Source organism: Chelonia mydas, chromosome 8 (genome assembly GCF_015237465.2).
Source record: "Chelonia mydas isolate rCheMyd1 chromosome 8, rCheMyd1.pri.v2, whole genome shotgun sequence".
Classification (NCBI taxonomy): domain Eukaryota; kingdom Metazoa; phylum Chordata; order Testudines; family Cheloniidae; genus Chelonia; species Chelonia mydas.
The window spans coordinates 92,409,424-92,435,956 of record NC_057854.1 but is presented as its reverse complement, the minus strand read 5'-3'; the positions used below and the strand labels follow the sequence as shown (position 1 = coordinate 92,435,956).

The window sequence follows — 26,533 nt, the reverse complement described above, 5'->3', positions numbered from 1 at the left end:
TGTGACATATGCTGAAATTTAATGGGATTATTCCTGTGAATAGGGACTGATGGAGCTTGCCCTTAATATATATGCAAACAACACACAGTGGCCTCAATTTCTCAGCACATTGTCCTCAAACAGCATAAGCTATAACCCCTGGCTACTTTTCATACAACATTCATTATAACATCCCTGCAATTTCATAGGTCCACATTTTGACGTTCACAAAACTTCATATAAATTGGGGGGAAAAATGAAAGGATGAATGCAGAAGCTTTTTGAAATGAAAGTAAAGCTAATTCACCTTGTCCATATGTGGCCTTTTTTAAAATTAAATTTTCAGTTTCATCTGTTTTACTCCCAAGCTTTGTTTGCTCTCCCCCTGAGATTCCTATCCAACCATTTCAGCTGTAATTAAGCATGTTTTTGGAGCAACTTTCCCTTTCCAGCCTGCTCAGGATAAGACAAGCCCCATGCTTGTAGCACTGAAGATTGCAATGAGGAGCTTTCTGATGCAGCTCTGTCAATGTACCCTATTGTAAAGGCAGAAACCTTCTTCAGATTTGAAGCAGCGGCCACCTGCATAAATAATGGAGGGATATAACTCTGTAACTGAATACAAGTACTGAAAGCTTTAAAAGTCTGTAGTCCAAAAAAATCCTTTTGACCTTCTATTTAAAAGTTCGCTAATCACTTTTTATTTATAATTTATTTCCTCTTGCTATATTTGGCATAGATAATACACTTTTTTTTGGAAGTTCCCCAGGAATAAATGGTACAGTATTATGCAACTCCCAGGATTAAGTGGAAGTGAAGCTTTTCCCCCCCTAGATAATCAAGGGTTGGTACATTTTCCACAGACCTGTCCAAGAAGCAATATGCAGCACACAACAAAGAGAAAAGGGCAGGTGTTTAAGGGACCAGTCAAAAGCCCATTCACATCAACAGGAGTTTGACCTTAATGAACTTTTGATCAGACCCTAACAAGCTTTGTCTACGCAATGAAGATGTACCAGTTTAACGTTGCTGTTATAGCAGTACACACAAACACACACAGTGTGGATGCAATTACACTTGCATAAAGGTGATTATATCAGTACAGCGTATTACCATTCAGGAAAGAGAATAAGCTACATTGTCATAAGACAACTTTATACCACAGTAACAGTATCTACACTAGAGGTTGCATTGATCAGTTAAAAAAAATCACACCTGTAACTGAAATAGCTATTGTGTGTGTAGACCAGGCCTAAATAAACACTTTCTTATCCAAAGGCCAGCAGTGAGGTCCTTACTCAGTCCTTTTTGAGGTCCATGGGCGCTTTCCTGAGTAAGGACTGATGAACCAAGTTGCCCACAGAGATTATGGGCCCTGTTCTGAATACCCCACCCCCAATCTTTGCCCATTCTCTTCTCATACCAACCCATGTTCTCCTTCAGGCGAGGATCTTGCCTGGATGCTGTAAACCAGATCCCCATAGCAACCATAGTGCCTTGAGGATATGGACTACTGTGAAATGGATAACAGGGAGCGTAGAACTAAATCAGACGTCCCCTTAGAGCCATTTTAACTAGGAATGAAATTTAAACCTTTGAAAATCCTGTTTCGGTCTCCTCAATCTCCTGGTTTCACTGGGAATACAGAAGTGCTAAGTCTCCTGGATTTGTCATGTGGCACACAGGTTCATACACAACCACAGCACAGTGAACTGATAGACCTTTCATGGTTTCAATTACACTGGTGTGAAGTAGCTGGAAAACCTACAGTGAAAGGGAAAGCCACTGTCTACAGGGCTGAAAAATCCCTCAAAAGCCATTACCAGAGGAGGATGAATCGCCACCCTGACGTTCCTCCCCCTCTGTGGAAAGGTTCTGAGGCAACTAAATTTGCCTGGCACATTATTTATATTCCCAACATTCTTTGGGTTGAGATTTTCAAAAGCAACCAGGGATTTTGAGTGCTTCCATTTTTGGGTGCCCAAACTGCAGGGACCTTAGATGGGTTTGGTTATTTAGAAATTGCTGAGCACCTACATTCTGAAAATCAGGCCCCTAGTAGGCGTATCAAGTTGGGCACTTAAAAATATCCTAGCCGCTTTCAAAAATGCAGGCCCTGGCTTCCATGTAAGCAAGGAGCAGCATTAGACCGTTACTATGTCATCTTAGCTTACACTTTGGCACAATTTCCCACCATTATCAAATTAGCTCCTACCATAATGCAGCTGAAGTCAACACTGTAATGGCAATAGCAATGCATTTGAAGGGCTGATACTTTGCCCAGTTGCTTTCTGCAAGCAGGCAGGTAATGTGCTGGTTTATGCACACGTTTTCGTCGATTACAGTTTAAATCAGGCCCAAGTTTCTTCCTAATTCTAATGGTGCAGGCAGCAGCTAGCCTGCTATTCACTTGTACTCCAGGGACACAATGTGCGTAGTGTTCTTTTAAACACAAAAATGGATAATTCCCAACTTCCCTTTTCAGATCTCTTGTAACAATGCAGTGCCCTGCTGTCAAGCAATGTGTGAATAAATTGGGGAAAAAAGGTTAAAGAAGCCCAAGGGAATGGCAATCCCTTTTTCTTTATTGCGGTAAATTTCGACAAAGCCTTCACTGTTCTCTCCATTTTTTCTGAAGGGCTTAGTGCCAAGTAACATTATTCCTCTTCACCATGGTACTGCCATGAAATCAGCCTGGTATGTTTGCCTGAAAATCGTAGGTTTTCATGGAAATTGTTTTTCCTCCACAACAACTCCCTTTGTAAAATTAGACATGAAAAGAGGAGGAGAAGCGCTCATGCTGAAATCTAATCACAGGAACAAAGCACTGAGCAAATGCCACAGCAACTACGAGAAAAGCACAAATAACATCTGAATTCAGCACTGCACAATACGGCTCCCGGAGTTCATTAAAATGTATACTCCCTTCCCAGACGGTAACATTCTCAAACTCCTTTACCACCTACCTTATAACATTGAGCCTAGTATAGATACAGAGAATGCATTTTAAATATCTTTTCACAGCCAAGTATTTTAAGCATTCTAATTACATGAAAGCATTTTTTTTCCACACCATTAAAACTATTTAATGATTTCTAATAAAAATAGTTTATTTTCTTAAAAAGGAATATTTCTGGCTCCTGTTAAGAGACAGGATCTCTGAGAATTCTTAGGAATGCCTTCCATTTCCAATCACTGCCGCATTTAAAAATAAGCAAATAGATGCTTTAGTCCTCAGACTGGGACTTGGAGGGTCTTAGTTATTCAACAAACTAACCTTTATTAAATCCTGTCAAAAGGAAAGATTTGACGCTTTTCAATATGCTTACTATATAAACTGCTGAAAGACCAGCAAACTTCAAAAGCTTCACAAACTGAGCTCGGGTTTGGCAAGAATTCATTAGCTGCCTATGTCTTTTCTGTGTGTGGCTTGTAATTACATGCAGACTTGATGCCAGATCTTAATCTATTAAGGGGTACCAATTAACATGCTGCTGGATGATTCACAGGTAGTTAGTGTCAAGACTTATGCACCCCACACACCAAACTTCATATGCTGATTTTAGCTGACTTTTTTTAAAGTAGTGAACTTTCGTGGTGCTCGGGAAAGGAGATATTATTACCATGACAGATGGTAGGAGAGTACTGAACAAGCTTCCTCATGCTTTCTGCTAATAGGACACAAACCAATAAGCCTGATCTCGCAGTTTTTTCCCAGGCTAAGCCTCCCATGGAATTCATGTTTTTCCCAGTCGCTGGGTGTTTTGCCTGAATGAGAACTGAAGGATAGGGCCCTAAATCTGATACAAGCCAGGTCATTTCACTCTCATTGCTTTCATTGCTCTCTTTCATGAGCACAGTTGTGCCATACTTTGAAGAGGTTTTTATTTCTGTAGGCAAACACTCCCTTGGGAACTAGGTTGTGACAATGCAACTCATTTCCTTTATGACTTGATTAGAATTTCAGTGTAGATCTTCAGAGGCAAATAGGCTACTGTATATATCAAACCCACTATTATTTCCCCTGTCAACACCTTCCTAAAAGCAACCTAAAATCCTAGCACAGGATCAACCAGTTGCCCTCAACACTATGGGAAATGGTGTCATTTTTCACTCACTATCACACTAGTTTGGAAAAATCTCCCCCTCCCCCCGGCCCCCGCAATCATATGCACCAAATTGCTTTCTTCCTGCACTTTCCAATGTTGAAGTGCCACCTCCCCTACCAAGAATGCATGTTACTCCTATTACTAACAAAGAAGCATTCTCCACCTAACATTCAGTGAAGCATGATGCATGGAGGCAGTTGTTTCGCAACTATGTAGGAATTAATTAATGATTATGAAATAATTATGAGTTTCCATCACTGGAAGGCATCATGCTACAATCCAATTTAACTGAGCAAAATTAATATTAATCTTTAATCTTGATGGTTGGAATTAAACTGCTCATTACCCACCCACTAGGCTATGTCTCTTTGCTTCCCCACACCACCGGACAGGCACGTACAAACTGAGTCATGACTGAGAGTGTTCAGGGAGTGAATCTATTTTATAAACACTACAATCTTTAACCAAAGGATCCTCCTTCTTCCTGAGCATTAACTGCCTTCAAAGCTGGTTGGTTAGTGTCACTGCTGTTCCCTTTGTGGTGAGCTCTGAGCCCCCCAAACTCCAAGTTTTGAAACTCAGATCTAATCGAATTCTAAACTAATTTTCAATTCTCCCTCATTTGGTTCTCAGCTTTGTTCGATCCACAAAAGGAAACATCATTGCAAGACAGGGATGGATGGCTGAAGTCAAGTAGAAGATGCTAGTAACGTAACAACCCATGTTACCAATACTCCATGGGTCGTCATTTTCGCTTTTGTAAAGGCTATCCTCTTGAATGTCACTGGCAATTGAACCCAGGACCTCCACAACTAAAGCATGAGCTTCTGTAGCCAGAGATAAAAGACTAATTCTTCCAGCTGGCAGCTATAACAGATTCATATTATTTGTGGATCAAGCCTAAAGGACTGTGTATACAACAGTGGGCTGCACTGACATCTTTGACCTTCATGTGATTGTATATGATATGAATATATGCAGAATTTGACCCTTCCAATCATAGCCTGGAAAAAATTAATAAGCAAAAGTGCAGCAATTCAAGAGATCTTATTAAAAGGGTATTCTTCACTCATAGGCTAAGTGGCAATTTTTGGGGGGGAAAAAAAAAGTGACGTGCATAAATATAAAAATTCCTCTACATTATACATTTTTTAGGAAACTTAGAACTGCAATTCTGTGCAAAAAAGCTATATTTAAGGATTGTTCACTCTCTTGACCCACAGTCATCGGAACGGGCTAAAAATAATAACTGATTTTCAAATACCCCAATTTATCACAATGATTGGTTTGCCAGGTAAAAATTATTCTACTTGACACTCTCTAACGATTTGTATAGCGCTTCTACAGTCCCTTGATTGAATGCATTCTTTTGATAGCCAGTCTTCATCTGCATCCTGCATTAGCCAACAACTTGCAGAAGCACCATAAAACTAATGACTCATCTTGTTTGCAAGCTCTTAGTCCTGAGAACAATGTGCTGATAGATTGTGCCATTATTATCCTTCCAGGCTGTTCCGCGAACCATAAGCCATGAAAAAGCATAAGGACTTTCACGCCTATCTTGGATTTGGTTCCCATCTCATAGCTAAGAGGCCTCCTGTACTGGAAGCCTATAGTGGGAATCCATTGGAAGATAGGAAACAAAAGAATGGGAAAATGATAACACATATCTAACAACTGATTAGTGTTGCTATGGATATTCCTTCGGACACGCAGTGAGCTTAATGTTTCAGATGCCATTCAGCAGATCAATCAGAGCTCTGCAGAGGTACATTTGTTATTCTATTAAACCTAATATTAAACATACATGTTAAATAGTCTGTCAAACGTTCCATAATAATGCACTACGGCAGGAAGGTAATACAATGGCATGCTGCACTGCTCCAATTCATTTGATTTTGAAGGGATAGGGGAAGCTTTAATCTAGTTCACTTCAAAAACAATACAGGGAAATGATTTAAAAGTAATTTCAGGTTTCCCACTGAGACCCCCTGCTAATTTTTGTGGGTTTACAATCACATTTTGTTCTATGTTAATAAAAATATTTTTCTTCCCTATTGTGGGTGTGAAAGTGTCTCATAAACAAGAGGAGAAATTGACTAATGCCCCCAATCCAGTAATGCATTGCAGGACTGGCACACAGGGGTCTACTCATATGAAGCAAGATTGCAGGACTGCACAGGGAAAATAGTGAAACTGACTATATGCAGAAATCCTGGATCCATTGAAGTCAGTGACAAGACTCCCTGTGCAGTTGGATACACAGTGTAAACAAACTGGGAGGGTGGGGGTGGGGAAGAAAAGGAAAATATTTTTCTACGCTAATCTTTTTCGGTTGCACTCATTTTAGGTGTTATTTGTAACACCTAAATAGTAAGGGGGGAAAAAAAACCACCTGACATAAATGGGATAGTTGACACTGTCCCTTTTAATCCTTTTGTTCCAGATACCTGTTATTAGGACATGCAGGTTTATATCTGTTGTGGTTTTTGTACCATGCATGTTCATATTGCGAACCAAATGCAGTTATCACTTTACAACCTAGAGTTTGATCTACTAAGGAAGTGAAAATATGGACCTGACATTTTATTGCTTCCTTGTGCTTGACATGTAGATACTTAAGTTTTCTTCCATTTGTACTCATGCTAATCTGCTTAACTGGGATTGTTTTAAAGCTTTGAGTCTTTATGCCAGTTATCTCTACCTGGATAATTTATGGGAAAATCAAGTTGGGGAAAAACTTAATACCATCATAGGAGAGAGAGAGAGAGAGCATCAAAATATTGAGTTCTGTTATTCACTGGCAGGTTATGGGGCATGGTTTTATCCTGGCCACAAATACAAAAACAACAAACAATATGTGAGAAAGGTCATAAACCCTTCAGCTCTCCTCTATTACAACCAAATATCCAGTTGGTTGGATGGGGACATTATAGGCAGCTCTCTCCTTTTATATGAGTATTATTTGTTTGTATTGTGGTGGCACTCAAAGGCCCCTGTTGGGGGCTGGGGCTATTTTGTACTAGGTGCAGTACACATACAATGAAAAGACAGTCCCTGCTCCAAAGAGCTCACAAGTCTCCACCTTCAGCTGTTGCCCTATGAACATGGACAAACGTGGACGCAGACCCTTGCCCCTCCATCTCTCGTCCTCCGCTCTTTACTCTCTCCTGCAGCCCAAGTAAGAGTTCATTACTGGGGGCAGAGTACAGTGCTTTCTCTTCCGTCTCCATTTTTTTTCTCCGACCACTCTGCGCCTTTATCTGATCTGGCTACTGATTTATATCATGCCTTATACCACAATATCTCTGGTAGCTCCCTCCTCAACTCTCCCCCATGTCTGTCTCCTTAGCCAACCAGCGATGGGATTGTGATTTCAGAAGTAAATAGCCCTTTCTGACCAGCTCATTGTGGAGTGCTGGGATTGTGGCGGCACTGAGGGGCAGTCAGACAGAGACACAAGCAGGACTCCTGGAGCCAGAAATGCTAGGGAGAGAAATCCACCTATCTTTGTGGGAAGAGAATCTTTCCCCGCTCCATTATAAAAAGGCAAAACTATATTCACACCCCTTTGGCGATTCCCCCCTGGTAGGGAAAAGAGACAAGCACCTACAGCTTATTCCCTCCCCTGGAAAACAAAACCATGCTGTGTTGGGAAGTCTTATACTTTCCTGCATCCACCTCATACCGTTCTAGTCCTGCGGATGCTTCACCAATCCTAAACTGCTCTAATTTAGAAGCCAAGCCTCAGCCTCTCCACTGAACAGCCTCTTTGTTTGTATTCTCTTTCCAAATCAGCATATCCTCAGATTGAACCCCCAATGCTTTTTTTAATGCTCGGATGCCCTGGCAGCAGAAAGAGCCGCCAGCAGGTTTGTGGTCCCGTAATAGCTTTCAAAACCTCAGTGCTGGGGCACGTACATTGCTAAGGAACTGGTTTCAAGTTAAAAGAGAGAAAAAAGAAAGTATTACAAAATTACTTCCAACAACTCTTTAATCATTAATTGCTACCAGAAGAGCTAAATTCCTTCCCTCACCTCTCCCCCAGTCTAAATGATACCTTTAATCAACCTTAAATGATATAGGGTAAGACACACCAGAAAGCTTGAAATGCAGTGTGTCCTCCAAAGCCTGGATATTTTAAAGGGAAAAAAAAAAAGTGTATTTTCCTCATCTGAAAGCACAATCATAGACTCCACATTTCATGAGAGGAAGCATGGACTTATGGGACTGGGACTAGGGAGGTTTTAGATTCAATTCCCAGACCTGCCACAGACTTCCTGTACCACCTGAGGGAAATCACTAAAACCCTCTATGCCCCATCTGAAAAAATGAGGATAACAAGCCTGCCTTTCTCACTTGTGTCTTTGGGGCAGGGACTGTCTCTTGCTATGTGTTTGTATTGCACCGCGCACGAGGGGTACTAGCACTACTAGAATACAAATCCATAATAACACGGCAGCGTAATGTACTTGTGAGGCTTGGAGTTAATATGATGCTGAGCTCAATGTTTCAGACCCAAATGTTTAAATCTGATCTACCTAAAAAACAACCCCAATATATCTTGGTTTCTGTCCTGTGCTGACTTCTGAATCCAGCCTCTTTCTACTAGTACCAGTGATGCAGTTTAGACTCCCACTTACTGTTACATCACACAAATGCCTTTAAGTGTCTAACCTGAACATCACAGCATGAATGAAGGTTGTGACTCTCTACATAGCGCCTAGATTTTACAACACCCCTACAACAGAACCCAGCCAGTTGTTCGAGACCCGCCCCCCCCGACCCTTGATACAGGTCTGGTCCAAAGCCCATTCAAGCCAATGCGGGAGGGTTCTTTCTCTTGACTTCAGTAGGCTTTGGATAAAGCCTTACCTGAGCAGACCAAAGTGAGATAAGGAACTGAAAGCCTGATTTCCCCTGCCTCGCTCTTGTGAAAGCATTTATCTCTTAGCAGAATGAGGGCAGAAATGTTACCATTCTGGTCTGCCGGCAGACTGCACCCAGTTGCACAGATTAAATGACTCTAAAAAGCAGAGTAGAACCAGAGTACCCAAGTCAGTGGGATTCTTGCCATTGACTGCAATGGGAACAGGACTGGGTTCCAAACCCTTACTTAGAATATCCCTGGCCTTTATGGATTTAGCTCATGCCCTTAATCAAAAATCATAGGTTAGTCTAAACGTACCTTTTTGATGGCAATAGAAGGCCACAGTGTCATAGTATGGAATAATGGGGTAGGAAATGCTTTCAAATGACAGTAACAGAGTCAATATTCAAAATATTCAAAACAGGTTTTTACTTTTCATTTATTGTACTCGACTGTAAATTCAACCCACTAGACTATTTTACAATATACACTGCAGGGGAAAAATGCCCCTGATTATATGTCATCTACCCTTCAGCCCAGCAGAGTTTCAAAGGCATGTTATAATTCCCTTAAAACAATGGGCTATAATGGGAACACTTTCAAACCACTTGACTGAGAACTGGCCCTTATGAGGGACTGGCGCAGCTCCACTGATATGCGTGGTTTGACTCTGATTTCATTCACAGACTTACGTCCTCAAGTCTGACCCCCATATAACACACAAGCCACAGAATTTCATCCAGATACCCCTATATTGAGCTGATAGCTTGTATTTGACTAAAGCATATGGTCCAGTAAGGCATCCTGTCTTGATTTGAAGATTTCACATAACTGTCAAATGAGAGGTTTCAGAGTAGCAGCCGTGTTAGTCTGTATTCGCAAAAAGAAAAGGAGTACTTGTGGCACCTTAGAGAGTAACAAATTTATTTGAGCATAAGCTTTCGTGAGCTACAGCTCACTTCATCGGATGCATAAACCAAAGAACTTATGCCTGTCTGAAATCAGACTCAGGCCCTGCAACTTTAATCAACCTCTCTGTAAGCAGACAGTTTGCTCTCAATGGCATTTGACTCCTATCAACCTCAGATTTTTTGTACTGCCAATGATAGACAATCAGCAGTTTTGCAAGTGACTTCAACGCAAGCATTATCAGGGTCTCTAAAGGCATAATTATATCCATGCAGGGGACTCCACTGGGACCTATGGTCAACAGTATCATATCCTATTTGTAGCCATCTACTAATTAAAAAAAAACTTTGTGCCCAGAATACATTCTGTAACAGCCCTTAGAGCCCAGTCTTTAGAAAGCTTCTTTGTAACCTTGAATGTGCAGATTTTATCAAAATGGGCCTTCTCCAAAACCCCATCTGACTTTCTCATGGGTTTGTATTTGTCAAAGATTCATGCCAACTCAGTCAGAAAAATAAATGCCACAAAACTTGTCATTTAAGAAAAAACGTACAGACCAATGCTTTAGAAACTTGCCCATATGCTAATCACTCTACTATTCAGCTTCAGAGTGAATAGGACTCCAACAATGGCACAGAAATACACTGAACCTATTCCACATTTCATGCCCCTTCACTCAAAATGTTGCTGTTACCTTGGTTTTTAACTGCTTTGTGGAAACTGCACCAGAATGACAGCTGTGTGCTAAAGCTGCACTCCTTCTGTGGGCATATGAAAGCGACAAAGATTTCTTGACTAAGAAAAACCCACTTTATTATCCTACTTAACATATTTGAATGGAATATAGGGCCTGATCCTGCAAACGCTCGTATAAGTAAGGATTAGGCCCTAAAATAAAAGCATAGCCTTTTGTGGCTAGTCAAATCGGGAAGATTTTTGTTAGTTTGACAATTACAAGTAGGATAACACTTTGGTAAATCATTTCGCTTTAGGATTAACCATTTGTACTAGGTGTCATTGTTTAACAGATGTCTCATGTATATTTTTATCAAGGCACACCACAACTCTTCTGTTCCAGGTTTGGACGAGCCAGTTCCAAATGCAAAAGGTAGCCAGATGGCACGACACTCATTTCCCCTTATTTGAGAAGTACACATGACACTGTGGTCACTTAAACTTTAATAGGTTCGGTTAATCAAACATTAATTTTCAAAGTCCTAGCAGTCTAGTGTCTTACTGATAGATGCACAGAACTCCCATTAATATTAACATGAGTTATATGCATTCCTCCTTTGAGACGAAGTTTAAGGCAATGGACTGGGACTTGGGAGATCTGGGTTTAATTCCGTCTTCTGCCACAAGACTCCCTGTGTGACTCTGGGCAAAGTATTAGGGACCCAGTAGGATTTTCTAAAGCACCTAGGCACCTAGTTCCCATGTGAGTTAGGTGCCTAGACACTTTTGAAAATCCCAGTAGGTGCCTCTCTGTATCTTTAGGTACCTAAATACCTTTAAAAATGTGACCCTCCCTAAAAAAAAACTCTGTGCCTCAGTTTCCCACCTGAAAACTAGGGATAAAAATCCTTCCTTTTCCCCCCATCCTTGGTCTGTCTTGTCTATTTAAACTCCTTGGGACCAGGGCTGTCTCTTATTATGCCTCTGTACAGCACCTAGCACAATGGGGCTCTGATTTCAATTGCAGACTCTATGTGCTTCTGTGATCCAAAAACAATAATAAATAATGCATCACAAGGAAGATAAAAAACCCTGACGGTTTAAGTAATCATAGGATCAACTTGTTGTTTAACACACAGTGCACGACCCTCAGCTGGTGTCAACTGTCCTATTTCTATTGACTTCCACGGAGTGACACTGATTTACAGCAGCTGAGAATCTGCCCCAAACTATTAGACCAGCTGCAGAAAACAAATGCACAGGGAGATCCACTAAAAGGAACTCAACAGGGGATCAGTAAAGACAATGTCGTAATAAAATATTTTTAACTAGGGTTTCCCTTATGAAAATATCAGTGTAAAAACAAGGAGCGGGGCAATATATTTTTGCTAGGGCTTTAAAAAAAGCCACGGATTTTCGATTGCTGCTGCTAAGAAATGTTTGGGGTTCTTGGACAGTTGCTATGGACACTGCACTTGTACACTGACTATAGTGAAAACTTTCCTGTAAACATCAGTGGGAAAGATAACTGGAGCCGTCTTCTGTATGAGTTCCGTACAGCATGAACTGACCTCAGCAAGAGGGTTTAAGGAAAGTGGGGTAACATCCAAAATGCCGAGTTGTAATTACTTTGAAAATATCAGAAAGACTGAAGAAGAAGAAAATGCTTCCACCACATTCACTGTTTGGTTTTTCTCTTTATAATTAAATGTTTGGGCAAATACATTTCAAGTCATGCAATTATGTCTAAACTCTGAATAAGTGTATCATGCAATGGATGATGGAATTCATATGCATTCTGTGGTCCCAGCTTCAGCACAGGTATGATCAGACCCTAGGGCAATGCTGTAAAAACTTTCCAAAACAGCTGTAACTTTGACAGGTTTACAATAAAACCATTTTGTGGTTAGTTACATATAGGTGTGATACCATTTTGTCACTTCCTTTTTGTGGTGGCAAGCATCCACAACTACCACCCTTCGAAGGAGCAAGCTGTCAGAAAACCTGTCATTTACTGCATGAAAGAGAGGAACGCCCAAGGCTGCTAACCAGCGAATCTCTGCCTTCCCGTTTGATCTAGGGAAAGGAAGAACAGGCCTTCTTTTCGATTGGTGTTACTGATAAAACAAAAGTGACTCCTGATCCTGCAGTCTTTACTGCCCTGACCCTGCAAACACTTACATATGCATTTAACCCTAAGCACAGTTCCATTAAATTTTAGTGGACCTACTCATGTTTACCCATAAGCATTAATTAGTGTTTGCCGGATCATGGCCTCAGTAAGGGCAAGGCTTCACTGCAGAGTGAACTTGGATGATCAGCACTCAGGTTAGCCCAGCACTGGTGTGAATAGCCACAGTGCAACACCCAACTCACGTTATTGTGCCCTCAGGGCTGGATGCACTCACCTCCATGTGTGTTGCTAGGGCTTCCACGGACAGATCCCATAGTTCTCTGAGCTACAGTAAGCTGAGCCACTCTATGATTCTTTCCCAGTGAATTGTGGGACGGCATTAGAGGACAATCAGCACTCAAGGGAGTTAGCCTGCATCTTCGCTGCAAAGCGGGTGGTTTAGGGTTACCAGCCTGCCTGACAGCCTCACTTGGGCTTTATGACAGCCTCAGACAGCCTGGCCATCTCAGGCTGAACCGCCACTAAACCCAGGTGAGCGGGTTTTGTGCATGGGCAGGAGGGGGATTAGGGACAACACCTGAGTAACAGCCCACGTTACTCTGCAGTCAAGATGTACTTTGCATGGCTGAAATCAATGAGAGCTTAGCCAGAGTGTGGCCTGCAAAATTGGATCCTCGGTTATTTGAGCTGTTAGTTTTATCTGAGACTAAACACATACGTTAGTTCTTTGCCATTGGGGAAGTTTCCTTCCTAGTTTATTAACCACTTTCTCACACACACACATTATTTAGATCAATTTTAACACAGTGATACAAATACAAAAGGCATAAATATTATAACCATCTTGAGAACCAAACTCATCACAGGACCTGGAGTTCAATACATTAAATATGCCAAAACCATGTTGTTTAATAGTTAATATTGATTTGGGGAGACAAATAATTGCCCTCTCTCCCACTAGTCTGGTTAGAACTAACATCCAAAACACCCAACAAAATAAAGAATAAGACATTGTTGTCAATGAAATAAAGGACAAAATTTGACAGAGTTGGAGTTTGTGGAAATCATTGATACACCTAATTTCTTTGGGATGAATGCAATTTCCATACTTTTAAAATATACTCTTTTGGGAACTATCTTACTCTTATTGCAAGTCTGATCCTTCCATCAAAAGCTATTTAAAGATGCTTCAACTCTTCTTTTCAGCAGCTGTCTACCTATTCAGCATGAAGGAAGTTTCACAGGAGTTCAGAAGCTCCTTCTATTGATTAAACCACACAGCTGTAATTAGGGCATCACATACAATGAAATGTGGAAAATGACACTTAAGTGCTCTAGCATGCTAGAAGGTGCAGGAGAGACAGGAGATAAAAAGAGAATGGGATTAAAGAAATATAAGGCATGTTTAAAAGTGATGGACATGAGTCTTCCTGATAGGTTAGAACTCTTATAGGAAAAAGCTATCATTATTATTGTTATTATTTGTATTACCTGTGTCCAAGCTGTGAAGATGTCCCACAAATGGGATTCCCACTGACTTCAATGGCAATTCCATTCCTGGGGCACTTATAGGTTCAGGCCCCAAATCTTCAAGCAGGCAGGTTTCAGGTGCACAAGGAAGAGATGAAGGATGTGGCTTACTGCAGCCTCCAGATGGGTGAGACATAGAGGACTCAATGAGCCCCTCACTGACTCTGCGTATTATGGTCTTGCCAACCCCACGCATTCAAAATTCATGAGTCAGGCTCCAAAAATCATGAGATTGGCTTAGAAATCATGAGATTTATAATACATGAATAGATGTTGGACTCTTTTAATTTACCATCCATTTTCTGAGCCTTTAGCTTTCACCCGCGTCATGTTTTCAAGCTTCACCACACAACCACAAGAGCTAGAAATCTACTTTTTTTAGAAAACAAAAGCCAACATTCTTCCACAGTAACATAAATGCGGGAAGTGGAGCTTTAAGAAAAGTCATCAGACACAAAATAAAATCATGACATTTGGCAACATTGCGCTAATATCCTTCTGTGTGAGGGCAGAAAGCTCTATTTGGGGATGGGAGATTCCCTGTTCCCTGTCTTTCCCCTTTCTCTTATCACTAGACCATGCAGCTATGTATTTATGTACACAATATTTACTTAACCCTAATGGTAGCTGCACAGCATGCTGCAGTCAGACTGAAAACAGTCTGCAGTTCTCTGCTATGGATGTACAGTACACTCCCAGTTATCCAAATGCCTGGGGGACATCCGAAACTTTCAGATAACCAGACGTTCAGACAACCGGAAGTGCTATTAACTAATGTAGGGCTACCTGGGGGACACACTGGGGATTTGGATAAGTAGGATTTTCAGATACAGGGAATTCAGGTAACTGGAATTATACTGTACTTACATAAAGATAGTCTACCCAAAGGGTGGGAAGGCTGTTGCTTTTGACTCCACAGGTGTATCGTGTGAGTGAAGTATGGAGGATTGAGCTTGCCAAGTGCAGTGCCATAGTCCCTAATTTTTAAAGGAACCTTAACTCAACTTTCCTTTTTGCAGCCACAAATAATCACCCACAATTCATTTCAGGCACAGATGGGGGCATGTAGGTGTCTAACTACCTATCTTGCACACACTAAATGGAATACCAAGGGTATGAACAGCATGCCCATAGTGTTTTGGATAACATCTTACTGCAACAACCTCACAGCAAGCCTCTGCCATACCTCTCAGCAACCTTCACACTGAGACCTGCCTAGGTCATTTTCATTATAAACAATTCAAACAAATGAAATGATCAGCTTCTCAGATATAGTGAGGCTGGCATCCACTAAGACAATGGCATACATCAAGGCAACCCAAATCAAATCTGAATTGCCTACAGTCATGTGTGATAAAACGAGATTTTAAAAGTCCCAAATTAATCAGTTTAATCTTGATGCTTTACTGGAAGGCAACAGAATTTTGTACATTTTTTCCCCATAGAGAAAGTTACTAGATTACTCGTTCCCAAATTTCTAGATTACATACTTTGCTCACGTATGCATTTGAAATTTTTGCTAATATAATATTTAAGTTTATTTTTTAAAGTGAGATTTAGGATCAAACCAGTCTAAAACTATATGTATATATAAAAGAGAGACATGGAGTCCTTTGAGAAAAGTGAAGAGATTTTTAAATGCTCAGTGGGGCTGCCGCTCAGTTGCTTCCAGATTTCCCAGCTGCAGCGATTGTCTGCTGTAATGATTGCCCTGGACTGATGACAGTAAAGGAGAAAATTAAAGCTATGTTCAGACAGAGGAATGAGAAGTATAGTGAGTTGAGAGTATAAGAGAAAACAGTCTAAAGCTTACAGCTGTCCAGTGTAAAAATCAATCTACCTAAGCCTCAAGACTCAAGAGAGTCTATCATTTGACTTCCAGGATTCCAGCAACCATGTAGGCTAAATGAAATCTGCCTGTCATGTGGCACCATTAGGACTTTAGGAAAGTCACTGCACCTGTGTGAGCTATAGAAAAGTTCCTGAAGATCCAAATCTGCCCTATCGTCCTTGCTGGCAGAGTCCTCCCTGCTTCCATAGAAATGATGCTTGACTGAGTGCCGGCTGACAAAGTTCAGCTGGTTAGAGCTTTCCTGATGTAGGTCCCCTGCCAAGCAAAAAAGGCTGTTTTGTGCAGAGTACCCTATATTCATCAATGGTCTGGGCATCTTCCAATGCAGCCCAACTACAGGATATAGGGGAAGGGGCCTTTGCTTTGCAGGAGGCAAAGTGTGAAGGCAGATCTGTCTGGCCCATTACCCAACCACCTGCACCCAACCAATGCTCCAGGCAACTGGTCCAGTTTGTCCACAAGTCCGTAGATGGAGTAACAGGCTATCTACAAGCTTGCCTGGCCAAGGACATTCCCTCATGAAGGATCAGTTCAGTCTGTATAATAGCCGGACATGGATCCTCCTCCACTAGTTTGCCTCGATCTATATGTCCCACTCTCCAGGAAAACACTGCTGCTCAGTCGTACTGTCACGCTACTGTCAGTGGTACGGCTGCAGTGAGGCCTTCACTCTGAGGCCTGGTCTACACTACAGAGTTACATCAACGTAACTCTGAAAGCATCTACACTACAACGTTGCTCCCGCCAAATGTAATAACTTCATCACTGTGATAGGCATGGTGCTTCGGTCAATGTAGGTAGGTCAAGGCAGTGTCACTGCAGACACTGCGTTGACTGTTCTGGCTGTCAGACCATGGCAGCTGATAGCGTGGGGCATTGTGGGGTGCTGTCAGCCCAGAGCTGTCAGCTAAATCAGTGGATGCACTCCTGGTGAGGATGCACACCTCTGAGAGAAGAAGGGTAGTGTGGACATGAAAAATTGATTTAATTACTGTGGTGGCTGTATGTCAACGTAACTTAAGTAGACTTAATTTTGTAGTGTAGACTTGCCCTCAGAGTCATAGTGCATATTAACATGAGGTGGAGAATATCCTGTGTTTGCTCTCCAGGGACGGCTGTGTGCGTGTTGGTTGCTTTTTCACCCTATCCTGAGTGCACATGCTCTAGTCTTCAGCTCTCCACGGTACTATGTTATTCTGTAATCCTTCCTGCCATAACTAATGGCAGTTTGCCTACACAGAATTTCTGGCTAGCTTCTGTGTCTGGGCTTCAGGTAGCAGACACTCTTTCCTTTTGCCGTGCATTACTGCTGCCAAATGCTGCTCTGTGCATGGAGGAGAAGTGTCAAAGACTGTCAGCAAAGATAAAGGAATATATGATTGTTGGGCAGAGCTTAATACGCAGGTGGAGCTAGACACTCCCATCAAGAGCAGGGGCTTCTCCCTCCCTGGCTATAAATCTTTCCTACAGTGAGGTAGAGAGCCGCATGCTTGTCCTACACTTTACTCTTTGAATGTGAAGCAGTGCTTGCTCCTATTTCACTGTGTAGCTAGAGCACTGTAGAGATTTAACTCCTTCCTGGCAGACCTGTGGGTATATCATTTTCTGGTGAAACACAACAAACAACCAAGAGGATGCATGACTAGGGACTCTTAACTGGCTTGCTTGCTGTCCTAGCAATTTCAAGAAGTATCCTCTTATTCTCTAAACAGAGTGATGAGGAAGGAGACAGAGAGGGGTTTTTGTTGTTGTTGTTTTTCAGATGACCTAGTTTAAAGTCCAGCTAAGTAAGGTGCTTATTTCTGTTAATGAATCAAGCTGACATAAAATCTGTGGACATTGCTCAAAGCCAAAAATAAAGGTTAAAATCATCCATATTACTCATAGATTCATAGACTTTAAGGTCAGAAGGGACCATCATGATAAGCTAATCTGGGTTCCTGCACATGGCAGGCCACAGAACCTCACTCACCCAGTCCTGTAATAGACCCCTAACCTCTGGCTGAGTTACTGAATACTGATGGAGGTGTTGTCTGTATAAGCTTTAATCAACTCAAATATATTTCACTCAGAGTCCCATGCTTAGAAAGTTTTAGAACTCTGATAACAAGGAACGAAAGGTAAATGTGTAAACAAGCAAGACACATAACCTCGTCTGTTTCAAAAGATCTTCATCCAGGTCTAATCCATTCAACCTGTAATTAATTGACAGCCAGTAAAATGAACCCTTTCCTGCTAGCTTTTCAGTTAGTTTATTCCCAGTGATCCCTCTGTAATAAAGATGTGACTCCTTCTTTTAAGTGGCAAAGAGTCCTGTGGCACCTTATAGACTAACAGACATATCGGAGCATAAGCTTTCGCAGGTGAATACCCACTTCTTCAGATGCATGTAGTGGCAGAGGCAGGTATAAGTGTTTTAAGTCTTTTAAGTGTTTACCATTCTCCGCACATCAAGATAAACATTTTACTTAGTGATGAGTGGAAAGATGGACTAGGTTCCCGTAACTATTCACATTTAGATTAAAGTTAAAGGAAGCACCTGAGACAGGCTACTGTACTTATTTCCATCGGGCTGTCTCAGAATAAATGTTTCACATCTAGGGGGAAAAAAAAAGTCTAGGTAATCTCCTTCTCACTGGTAATTTTGCTCTCAGAAGGGAGTCTGTACAGAACTAACTCCTGGAAAGTTAATAGTGGAGAAAGCATGTTTTTAATGGAAATTTTTAAGAATATTTTATATTTCCCTCCTCCCCCAATATTTACTCATATCCCTGGTAGAAGTAAATATGGCATCATAGAATAGTGCAAATGAAAAGGAAACTTTTACTATTTTTATGAATTACCTCCAAATCAGAAGAGTCTAAGGACTTGTCTCCTTGTCATTCTGTATGTTATGGACCAGGTTCTCAGCTGGTATAAATCAGCACAGGTCCATTGAATTCAACAGGCCTTTGACGGTTTGCACCAGCTGAGAATCTGGCTCAGTGTCTTTACTACTGCCTCCCACCACCATTAAATAAATCACTATTTTCATTATAGTTCTGAACAGGAGTCACTACTCTTCATTTTACTAAACAACTGAACACTCATCTTCTTAAATTTTTCCCATCTTTGCCAATAGATCACATTTCCTTTCACTGAAATACCGTCTTTGCATCACAAACCAAGTGAACACGAGACAAACTGAACTAAAACAGGCCTTTTTCTAAAGAGCTCAAAGGTATAAATGAAGATTAGATGGGAATCAAGAGCTCATGAACACTGCAAAATTTTACTGGGTTCTCTTCCACAAATGAGATTATATTAAGATGGTAATGACTCTTCTTCTGTCAGCTGGTCAGCAGAAAAGTTCCTTCCCTTGAAGTTAATAACTTCTGATCTTTGTTACTGTATTTGCACATGGTAGTTGTGTCACAGAATAATCCCCCAACAATCCTGAAATCATTATTAATTTGAGTATATTTGTAAAGACCTTCCACACACGGGCATCATGGTTACAGGTTATATAATTGTCTTACTACGTTTTACCAACTCTCTGCATCTGCACATGATTAAGCGAGACTCAGACTCCTTCCTTCAGCGGTTCAAATTATGCTCTCACTTTCAAATGTTACTCAGATATACTAGAATATTCACCATTCCCTTTCTGCTCTCACCTGAAATAATCAGCATAAAACAACATAAAGGGGCAGTTACACTGCATACATTATCCATTTTTAACATCAGTTGTAAATTGGTGCTTTGGTAACATATGTCAGATAATTCTTGTAGGGTTTAGGAATCCAGCCTGCAAAACTTTACTCATTCAAGTAGTACTTGCTCATGCAAGGAGTGCTGTTAGAGTCAACAGAACTCACGTGAGTAAAGGGTTGGAGGATTTGACCTGTAGGAATCATTTCACCAGGAATTTAACCTTCTGTTTAGAAGAATGAGGTAAGTCAAGCTAGTTTATATCTTTCTACTTATATCAGTTTTATATAGAGCATATCAAATGTTTTATTTTTTCCAGATACAAGAAGATTAAGCTTTCTGCACTAGTCTGTATTCCTGTGGGAATATAAAGAGAAAACCATGTCTCTCTTCTTAATATATTAGTGCCTAGTAATAGAGACCAGATGATCAATAAACTACGCAAAAATTAAATCAAACTGACAGTCTTCAGAAAAATGTGCTCTAAGCAGAAACAATTGTTTTAAAGACTGTGGTGTCTAGAATATTAAAATCCCATGCTTCTGTTATTAATTTATTTGTTGGAAGCCAGTCGACTTTTCCTGCATGCATGTGTCAATTAGATAGTCAACCTTATACATAACTATTTTCAAATGCTAGATGTTTCAGCATGCAAGGTATTTGGAAAGAAACTGTTGACAATACTATACTTTCCTTTAAATGCAAGAGCAGAGTTTCTCTAGCAAAGCAAATCAACAGATTTCTAGATATGTTACTACAAGATGTCTTAAATCACTTTCTTCGGTGCCCACACAATACTTCAAGGAAATAGTTATTTTTTATTCTGTAAATACATATAATGAGATGTCTGTACCTTTGAGGGGGAAGGGGAAGGCTGGACTAGAGCAAATGATGTATCCCAACAACCAAAAGTAACCTACAATGCCCATCGTTTCCTTCTCAGCTGTTTCTAAACTTCATGAAATGTGCTTAGTCATTTATGTGTTTAGTTGTTTGTTACACAGCACCCATCTCCATCTGTAGCTGCCTTTGAAGCTTACAAAAGGGGAGTAAGTATGGTTATTCAGATGCGATAACTGAAGCGCAGAAAGTTGAATTCCCCAAGGATACACAGCAAGTCTGCACTGGAAACAGGATTGGAACCCAGGTCTGGGATTTCTAGCCATATGGTTGATACACTAGACCACAGTGCCCCCTGGACACTGTTTAGAGCCATATCCTTTTTCTTTTGTTGCCAGCACAGTGTGTTGTGATACATCATTTTGAGGGGCGGCGTGGGGGGGAGGCGGGGAGGAAGCTGCAATAAACCCCAAGTGCTTTCTCCAGTCTCTACGCTATGTTTGCCACATGGATTTTATACATTTCTATGCACATTTTTTCCCTATGTGGGAAGAAGGGAATTGCTGCTTGGAAAAATCAGCCTAAAAACCTACCCCATTGGTTCTTTTTCCTGTCCATTACAGCTGTCAGAAAAGTTAGTGGTGCTACTTTCCAGCATTACGAACTTGTGTCTAAGAGAGTATGAAGAGAAGCAGGGAGCCTGATCCTACTCCACTGAAACAAAACTCTCCCTGGGAGGACTGTAGGATCTGGTCTCTATTTGGTTAAGAAAAAAAATCACCTTCGCCAGCCCCTCACAGCCACCGAAACACACGTGCCATGCTTTTCTTGAGTTTGCCTTATGAGTCAGGGATGGGTTACTGCAAATAGTTAACACATTCTTATCTGTGTCCACACAGTCCGTAAGGGAAAATGAGCATTTGACAAAGTCTTTCTGAGATTAAGAGGCTTGTTCTGAATCCTCTGAGTTTAAGTGTTAATCATCATATGACACATAATAGAGTAATGAGAGAGGGCTTTCACCTCCTGAAATAATGTCTCGGAGTCCAGCAGCTTGACACAGCATCTCAGTCAGCATTTACAAACTATACAGCGCCTGAGGGGAACGGGAGGAGTTTGTTTTCACAAGCGTGACTTATTATGTCTTGTCCTTGCATTAATTTACACTGGGGAGGTATTATTATGATTGTGAGAGTGCTTTTAACATGTTATATACATGCAGCAGGTCATGGCACTGGGTAATATCAACACAGATTACTCAGCACATGGTCAGATCCTCACTGGTGTAAACTGGTGAACCTCCAATGCAGTCAGTAGAATGGGGCCAGTTTACACCAGCTTGGGGGTCTTTTAATGGCACAACCTGGCCTGATTCAAGAGGAAGCAGGGCCTGGCTTCTTTATCATTGTAATCTCTCTATGAAACCTCTATCATCATATCAAAACAAGGCCTGGTAGCTAAATATATTACAAGTAAAAACTGTGAATTCATCAATCTCCTGACTTAATCTGACCTAGCCAGATCTCTTTCAGAGAGTTTTCTGAACTTGAAGCATTCCTGTTTCTTGATTAATGAGGTCCATCGCTACTGTGGGAGATGAGTGGTTGTCAGCCCTGTGGCATATCAACTGCTGTATCTCACTCTTTTCAACCTCTTACACTGACCTGTGTAGAACCAAGTCCACCCATAAGACCACTATGTTTCTCCTCTTTTTGCTTAGTTGCAGAGATATACTTGCACTGTAGTCTGAAAAAAACTAAAACCCTGAAGCCATCAACAACCTGGTAGGACAAACCACACATTATCTCCAATCTGTAACCACTGCTTCCCCTCCCGCCTGCAGTTGTTGTATTTTGCAGAGGGACAGACTACATGCTCCCAACAGACGAAATCTGCGATGGCACCTTTCAAACTATTGTTTAGACTCAAGCAAAATGAAAACCATGCCTGTTCCCCTCTCTGCTCCTAAAGCTAGCAAGGGTGGGAGATGCTGTGTTTACATACTGAGGACAGACAGAAGCTCTGCTCACTGCTGGGACATCCATTTTATTTGGATTGACACCAGGACTACTATGTGTTTTCAATACATCGCTGTGGCTTTCACAGGGGGGAAGGGAGGGGGCTTTCGAAAGTCAAACCAAGCCGCGTTCATTGCCCCAGTGGCCTTTAGCAACCTCTTCACAACTTTGTCCCTACTTTTGTAACAAACTTCCCGAGATGGGGCTTTGGTTTGTAAACTGCCACTCTAGCAAATCTTTGCAGCGCTCTTTTTTTTTTTTCTTTTTTTTTTTTTGGCATAATTTTTCAAACAGGGCGGGCAGACTGGGACTCTACAGCTGACTGCACAGGAGCAAAAGAGAGAAGGTAGGGGGACAAAAAGAGCTCTTGCAAAAGAGACCGCCAGCAGCTGCAAAACTCTGGAAAATGCAAGGGGGGGGGGAGAAGTTAGCAAGTCAGATGCATTTGCAAAAGGCAAAAAAAAAAAAAAAAAAAAAAACACCAAACCCCAAAGCTCTTCCTTTTCAGTTTCAGCAGAGAGCGAGCGGCAAGGGGGGGCGGGGGACAGCCGAGAAAGAGCCGCGAGGGCTGCCCAAGAAAGTGCATGAACCACAGGAGAGAGAGAGGAAAGTTGCGGGTCGGCGACGCTCACCCATGAGAAGGCAGAGGAGATCCAGGCAGATGAGCAGCCCTTTCTTGCTGCTGCTCTTGGCCGGGTTGTTGTTCAGGGCAGGGCTGCCCCCGTTCTTGCTCTCCGGGGCGATCGCTTTGTCGTACTTGTAGTTCTGCATGATCTGGGGGGGCAGCAGACGCGGTCCCCAAGCGGCGATCCAGGCGCTGGAGCGGCAGGGGCGCGCTGCCCGGGCTGGGCTCGCGGGAGGCGGTCGCTGGTGGACAGACTTTGCTTAGGCGGTGGTGTGGCTGCAGTATAAACTTCTTCCCGGCGGGGGAAAGCAGGGGAGGGACGGAGGGAGGCGAGAGGACGTTTGTGTTCGTCTGAAATCGTTCAGTGTCCTCGTGGGGAGAGAAAAATAAAGGGGGGGGGGAATGCGATCGAGAAAAAGGTTGCCAAGTTTGGAAATCACCAAGTCCGGGGGGGTGGTAGTAGCGGCACCGCAGCCCCCTTTGGATGCTGGCTCAATGAATGGAAGTTGGGATCTTGCAAAGCAGCTGCCCCAGCCGGTTTAACACAAAGCTCTGGTTTGGATTGGGGACTGCTGCTTCTGCTGCTGGCAGGGGCTGGTGTCTGTACTTTTATTTCACAAGGTCCTTTCCACCCCTTTAACAACGCGCACACACACACACAGAAAAGAAACCCGAAGTCACTCTGGCTCTGATGGGATATCCAAGTACAGCCCCCTTCCTGAGGCTGACATATACATATGATAATTAACTCCACATTGTTTTATTTTTTTATTTTTTTGCAGAGGGAAGAAAAGCGAAAAAAGAAGTCAGGAAAAGCTTCTCTCCAAGCAGAAGGGAGCCCCTAGTGTCCACGATCCAAGTGTAAAAAGAAAAAGTAAAAAAAAAAAAACGTTTTCAGGCTGGAGAGGATTTCCACATTTCGGGGGAGGGAGACGTGGTGGCAAATGCCTCTTTAAATCTCTCCACTGGGTTTTTCTTCTGATCGGCTCGACAGGTGAGGTGTGCTGAGATCAACCCCCTCGGAGGGAGCTCAGCTGCGCTCTGTTGTGCCTTGTGACCCAGTATTTTGAAACCTCTTTGCAAGCACCCTGCTATGCCAGACCACAAACAGGGCTACTGAAGCAGGTTTAGGTCTCCGCTGCTCTTGGGGGCCTGGACACAACCACGGCACAGTATGTAGGGAATAGGTTGACCACAGACATCCCTCCTGGCTGCTTAATCCAATGGCATAATCCCTCCACAAAATTGGCTGCTTTGCCGGGCTGCAGAAGGAATGTTGTGTTAATGAAGCTAGAATAACTAAAGCATTTGGATTTTTGGCTTGAACAGTCCCAGAGTTATAAGGCTGCACACACACTATTTACCCAGGATTATTACCTCTGTTGATCTCCCCTTTGATCTGATTAAAAATTGCCTAGGAAGTAATGGAAATTCTGCCTTGGAATCCTGACTGGCGGGGTTGTAATTTTAACAACCCTGAATTGAAGGCAGGGAGACCAAGGTATGGCGATGCTGGAAATTGAATTAAAGGGACACTGTTAAGGACATGTATGCAGTGTCGTTGTAGCCAGTCAGTCCCAGGATATTAGAGAGACAAGAAGGGTGAAGTGATATCTTTGATTGGATCAGTTTCTGTTGATGAGAGACAGAAGCTTTTGAGCTTACACAGAGCTTTTATGCTTAAGGATGCCACCTGCCCAGGGGTGGCGGGTTTGTAGAAATTTTGGTGGTGCCCAGAACCCGCCCCCACCCAAACTCCGTTCCAGAGCCTTGGGCAGATGGGAGGCAGAGTTTGGGTGGGGGAGGAGGTCTGGGATGCAGGCCCTAGGCTGGGGCAGGGGAGTGGGGTGCAGGCTCTGGGAGGGAGTTTGGAGGTGGGAGGGGGTGTGGAGGGAGGGGGTGCAGGTTCTGGGAGGGAGTTTGGGGATGGGAGGGGGTGCAGGGGTGAGGGCTGTGGGGTGTGGCTGCAGATGAGGGGTTTGGGGTATGGGAGGGGCTCAGGGCAAGAGTGGGGTGTAGGGGTGAGGGCTCTGTCTGGGGCTGGAGATGAAGGATTTGGGGTGTTGGAGGGGCTCTGGGCTTGGGCAGAGGGTTAGGGTGCGGGGGGATGAGGGCTCTGGCTGGGACTGGAGATGAGGGGTTTGTGGTGTTGGAGGGGGCTCAGGGCTGGGGCAGAGGGTTGGGGTGTGGGGGGCTGAGGGCTCTGGCTGGGACTGGAGATGAGGGGTTTGTGGTGTTGGAGGGGGCTCAGGGCTGGGGCAGAGGGTTGGGGTGTGGGGGGATGAGGGCTCTGGCTGGGACTGGAGATGAGGGGTTCGTGGTGTTGGAGGGGGCTCAGGGCTGGGGTAGAGGGTTGGGGTGCAGGAGGGGTGAGGGCTCTGGCTGGGGGTGTGGGCTCTGGGGTGGGGCAGGGCTGGGGATGAGTTTGGGGTGCAGGCAGGCTGCTTCAGGACAGGGGCCAGAGAGGAGGACTCCCACCAGCCCTTTCCCTGCCGGTAGCAGCGAGCTCTGGGGGAGGAGCCCCCTTCCCCCCCCCCCCCCCAGCAGCACACTCACCCCCACCACTGTCACCGCATGTGCTCCTAGGGCCCCTCTCGGGTCCAGGAATCTCCCTCGCCTCCCCCGTGGTGGGTGCCGCGGGTGCTTCGTGCACCTCCTCCCCTGCTGTTGCCCCTGACTGTAGCCTCACTAGGGGTGAGGGATGGGGCTGCCCCCTTGCCCAGCATGGGGCAGGAGCGGTGACTGCGGGCGGGGGGGCCCCCTGTGCTGGTGGAGGGTCCTGCTGGAAAAGGGAAGGGTCTGAGGGGGAAGGGCAGGCTCAGGCAGTCTGCCCTGGCAGTGGAGCTGTGGGGCACTAGGACCCTGCGGCAGCAGTTGCTGCAGAGAGGCAGCATGGAGCTGCATGGCAGAGACAAGAGGCAGGGACGTTCTGCTCCAGGGCCCAGGGAGGCGCCCGGGGGGAGGGGGGGGACTCGGGGGAGGCGCGGGGGGCAGCTGGGGGGGGGGGGACACCCGGCCCCAAATATCGGTGGAGCTGGGCCCCTGGGCTCTGAATATTGCTGGTGCCAAGGCACCACGTGGAGCTATAACTCGCCGCCCCTGCTCCTGCCTACACCTGACGCTGGAGTGGTCCCTTCAGTCATTGCCCAAGGAAAGCGCCCACTGGACCAAACCCTGTGTTGACTGACAGCCTGTGCAATCACAGTGCTTCCAGTGTGCACTGAGGGGGACCGGTCTTGTTCTAGTTAATAAGAAGCAACTCTGAAAAGAGCAACCCTACAATAATAAGCTTATGTATATTC

The 26,533-nt window shown here is 43.4% G+C and overlaps 1 protein-coding gene and 1 long non-coding RNA gene across 3 annotated transcripts in view; one reads left to right on the top strand and one right to left on the bottom strand.

The window, feature by feature from the left end:
• The window catches only part of PLPP3 (phospholipid phosphatase 3), a 64,312-nt gene extending 40,390 nt beyond the window's left edge, over window positions 1-23,922 (bottom strand). The window contains exon 1 of one of the 2 annotated variants that reach the window (XM_037907164.2): window positions 23,239-23,922. In XM_037907164.2, the coding sequence (XP_037763092.1) occupies window positions 23,239-23,377 (139 nt within the window). In that variant the 5' untranslated portion in view covers window positions 23,378-23,922. The remainder of the gene's footprint in view (window positions 1-23,238) is intronic. The other variant, XM_037907163.2, reaches the window with a different exon arrangement.
• Window positions 19,764-25,071, top strand: LOC122461402. The gene is made up of 3 exons (XR_006283265.1): window positions 19,764-19,991; window positions 22,901-22,952; window positions 24,014-25,071. It is a non-coding gene; the product is annotated as an uncharacterized LOC122461402 (long non-coding RNA).
• Window positions 25,072-26,533: the final 1,462 nt, after the last annotated feature.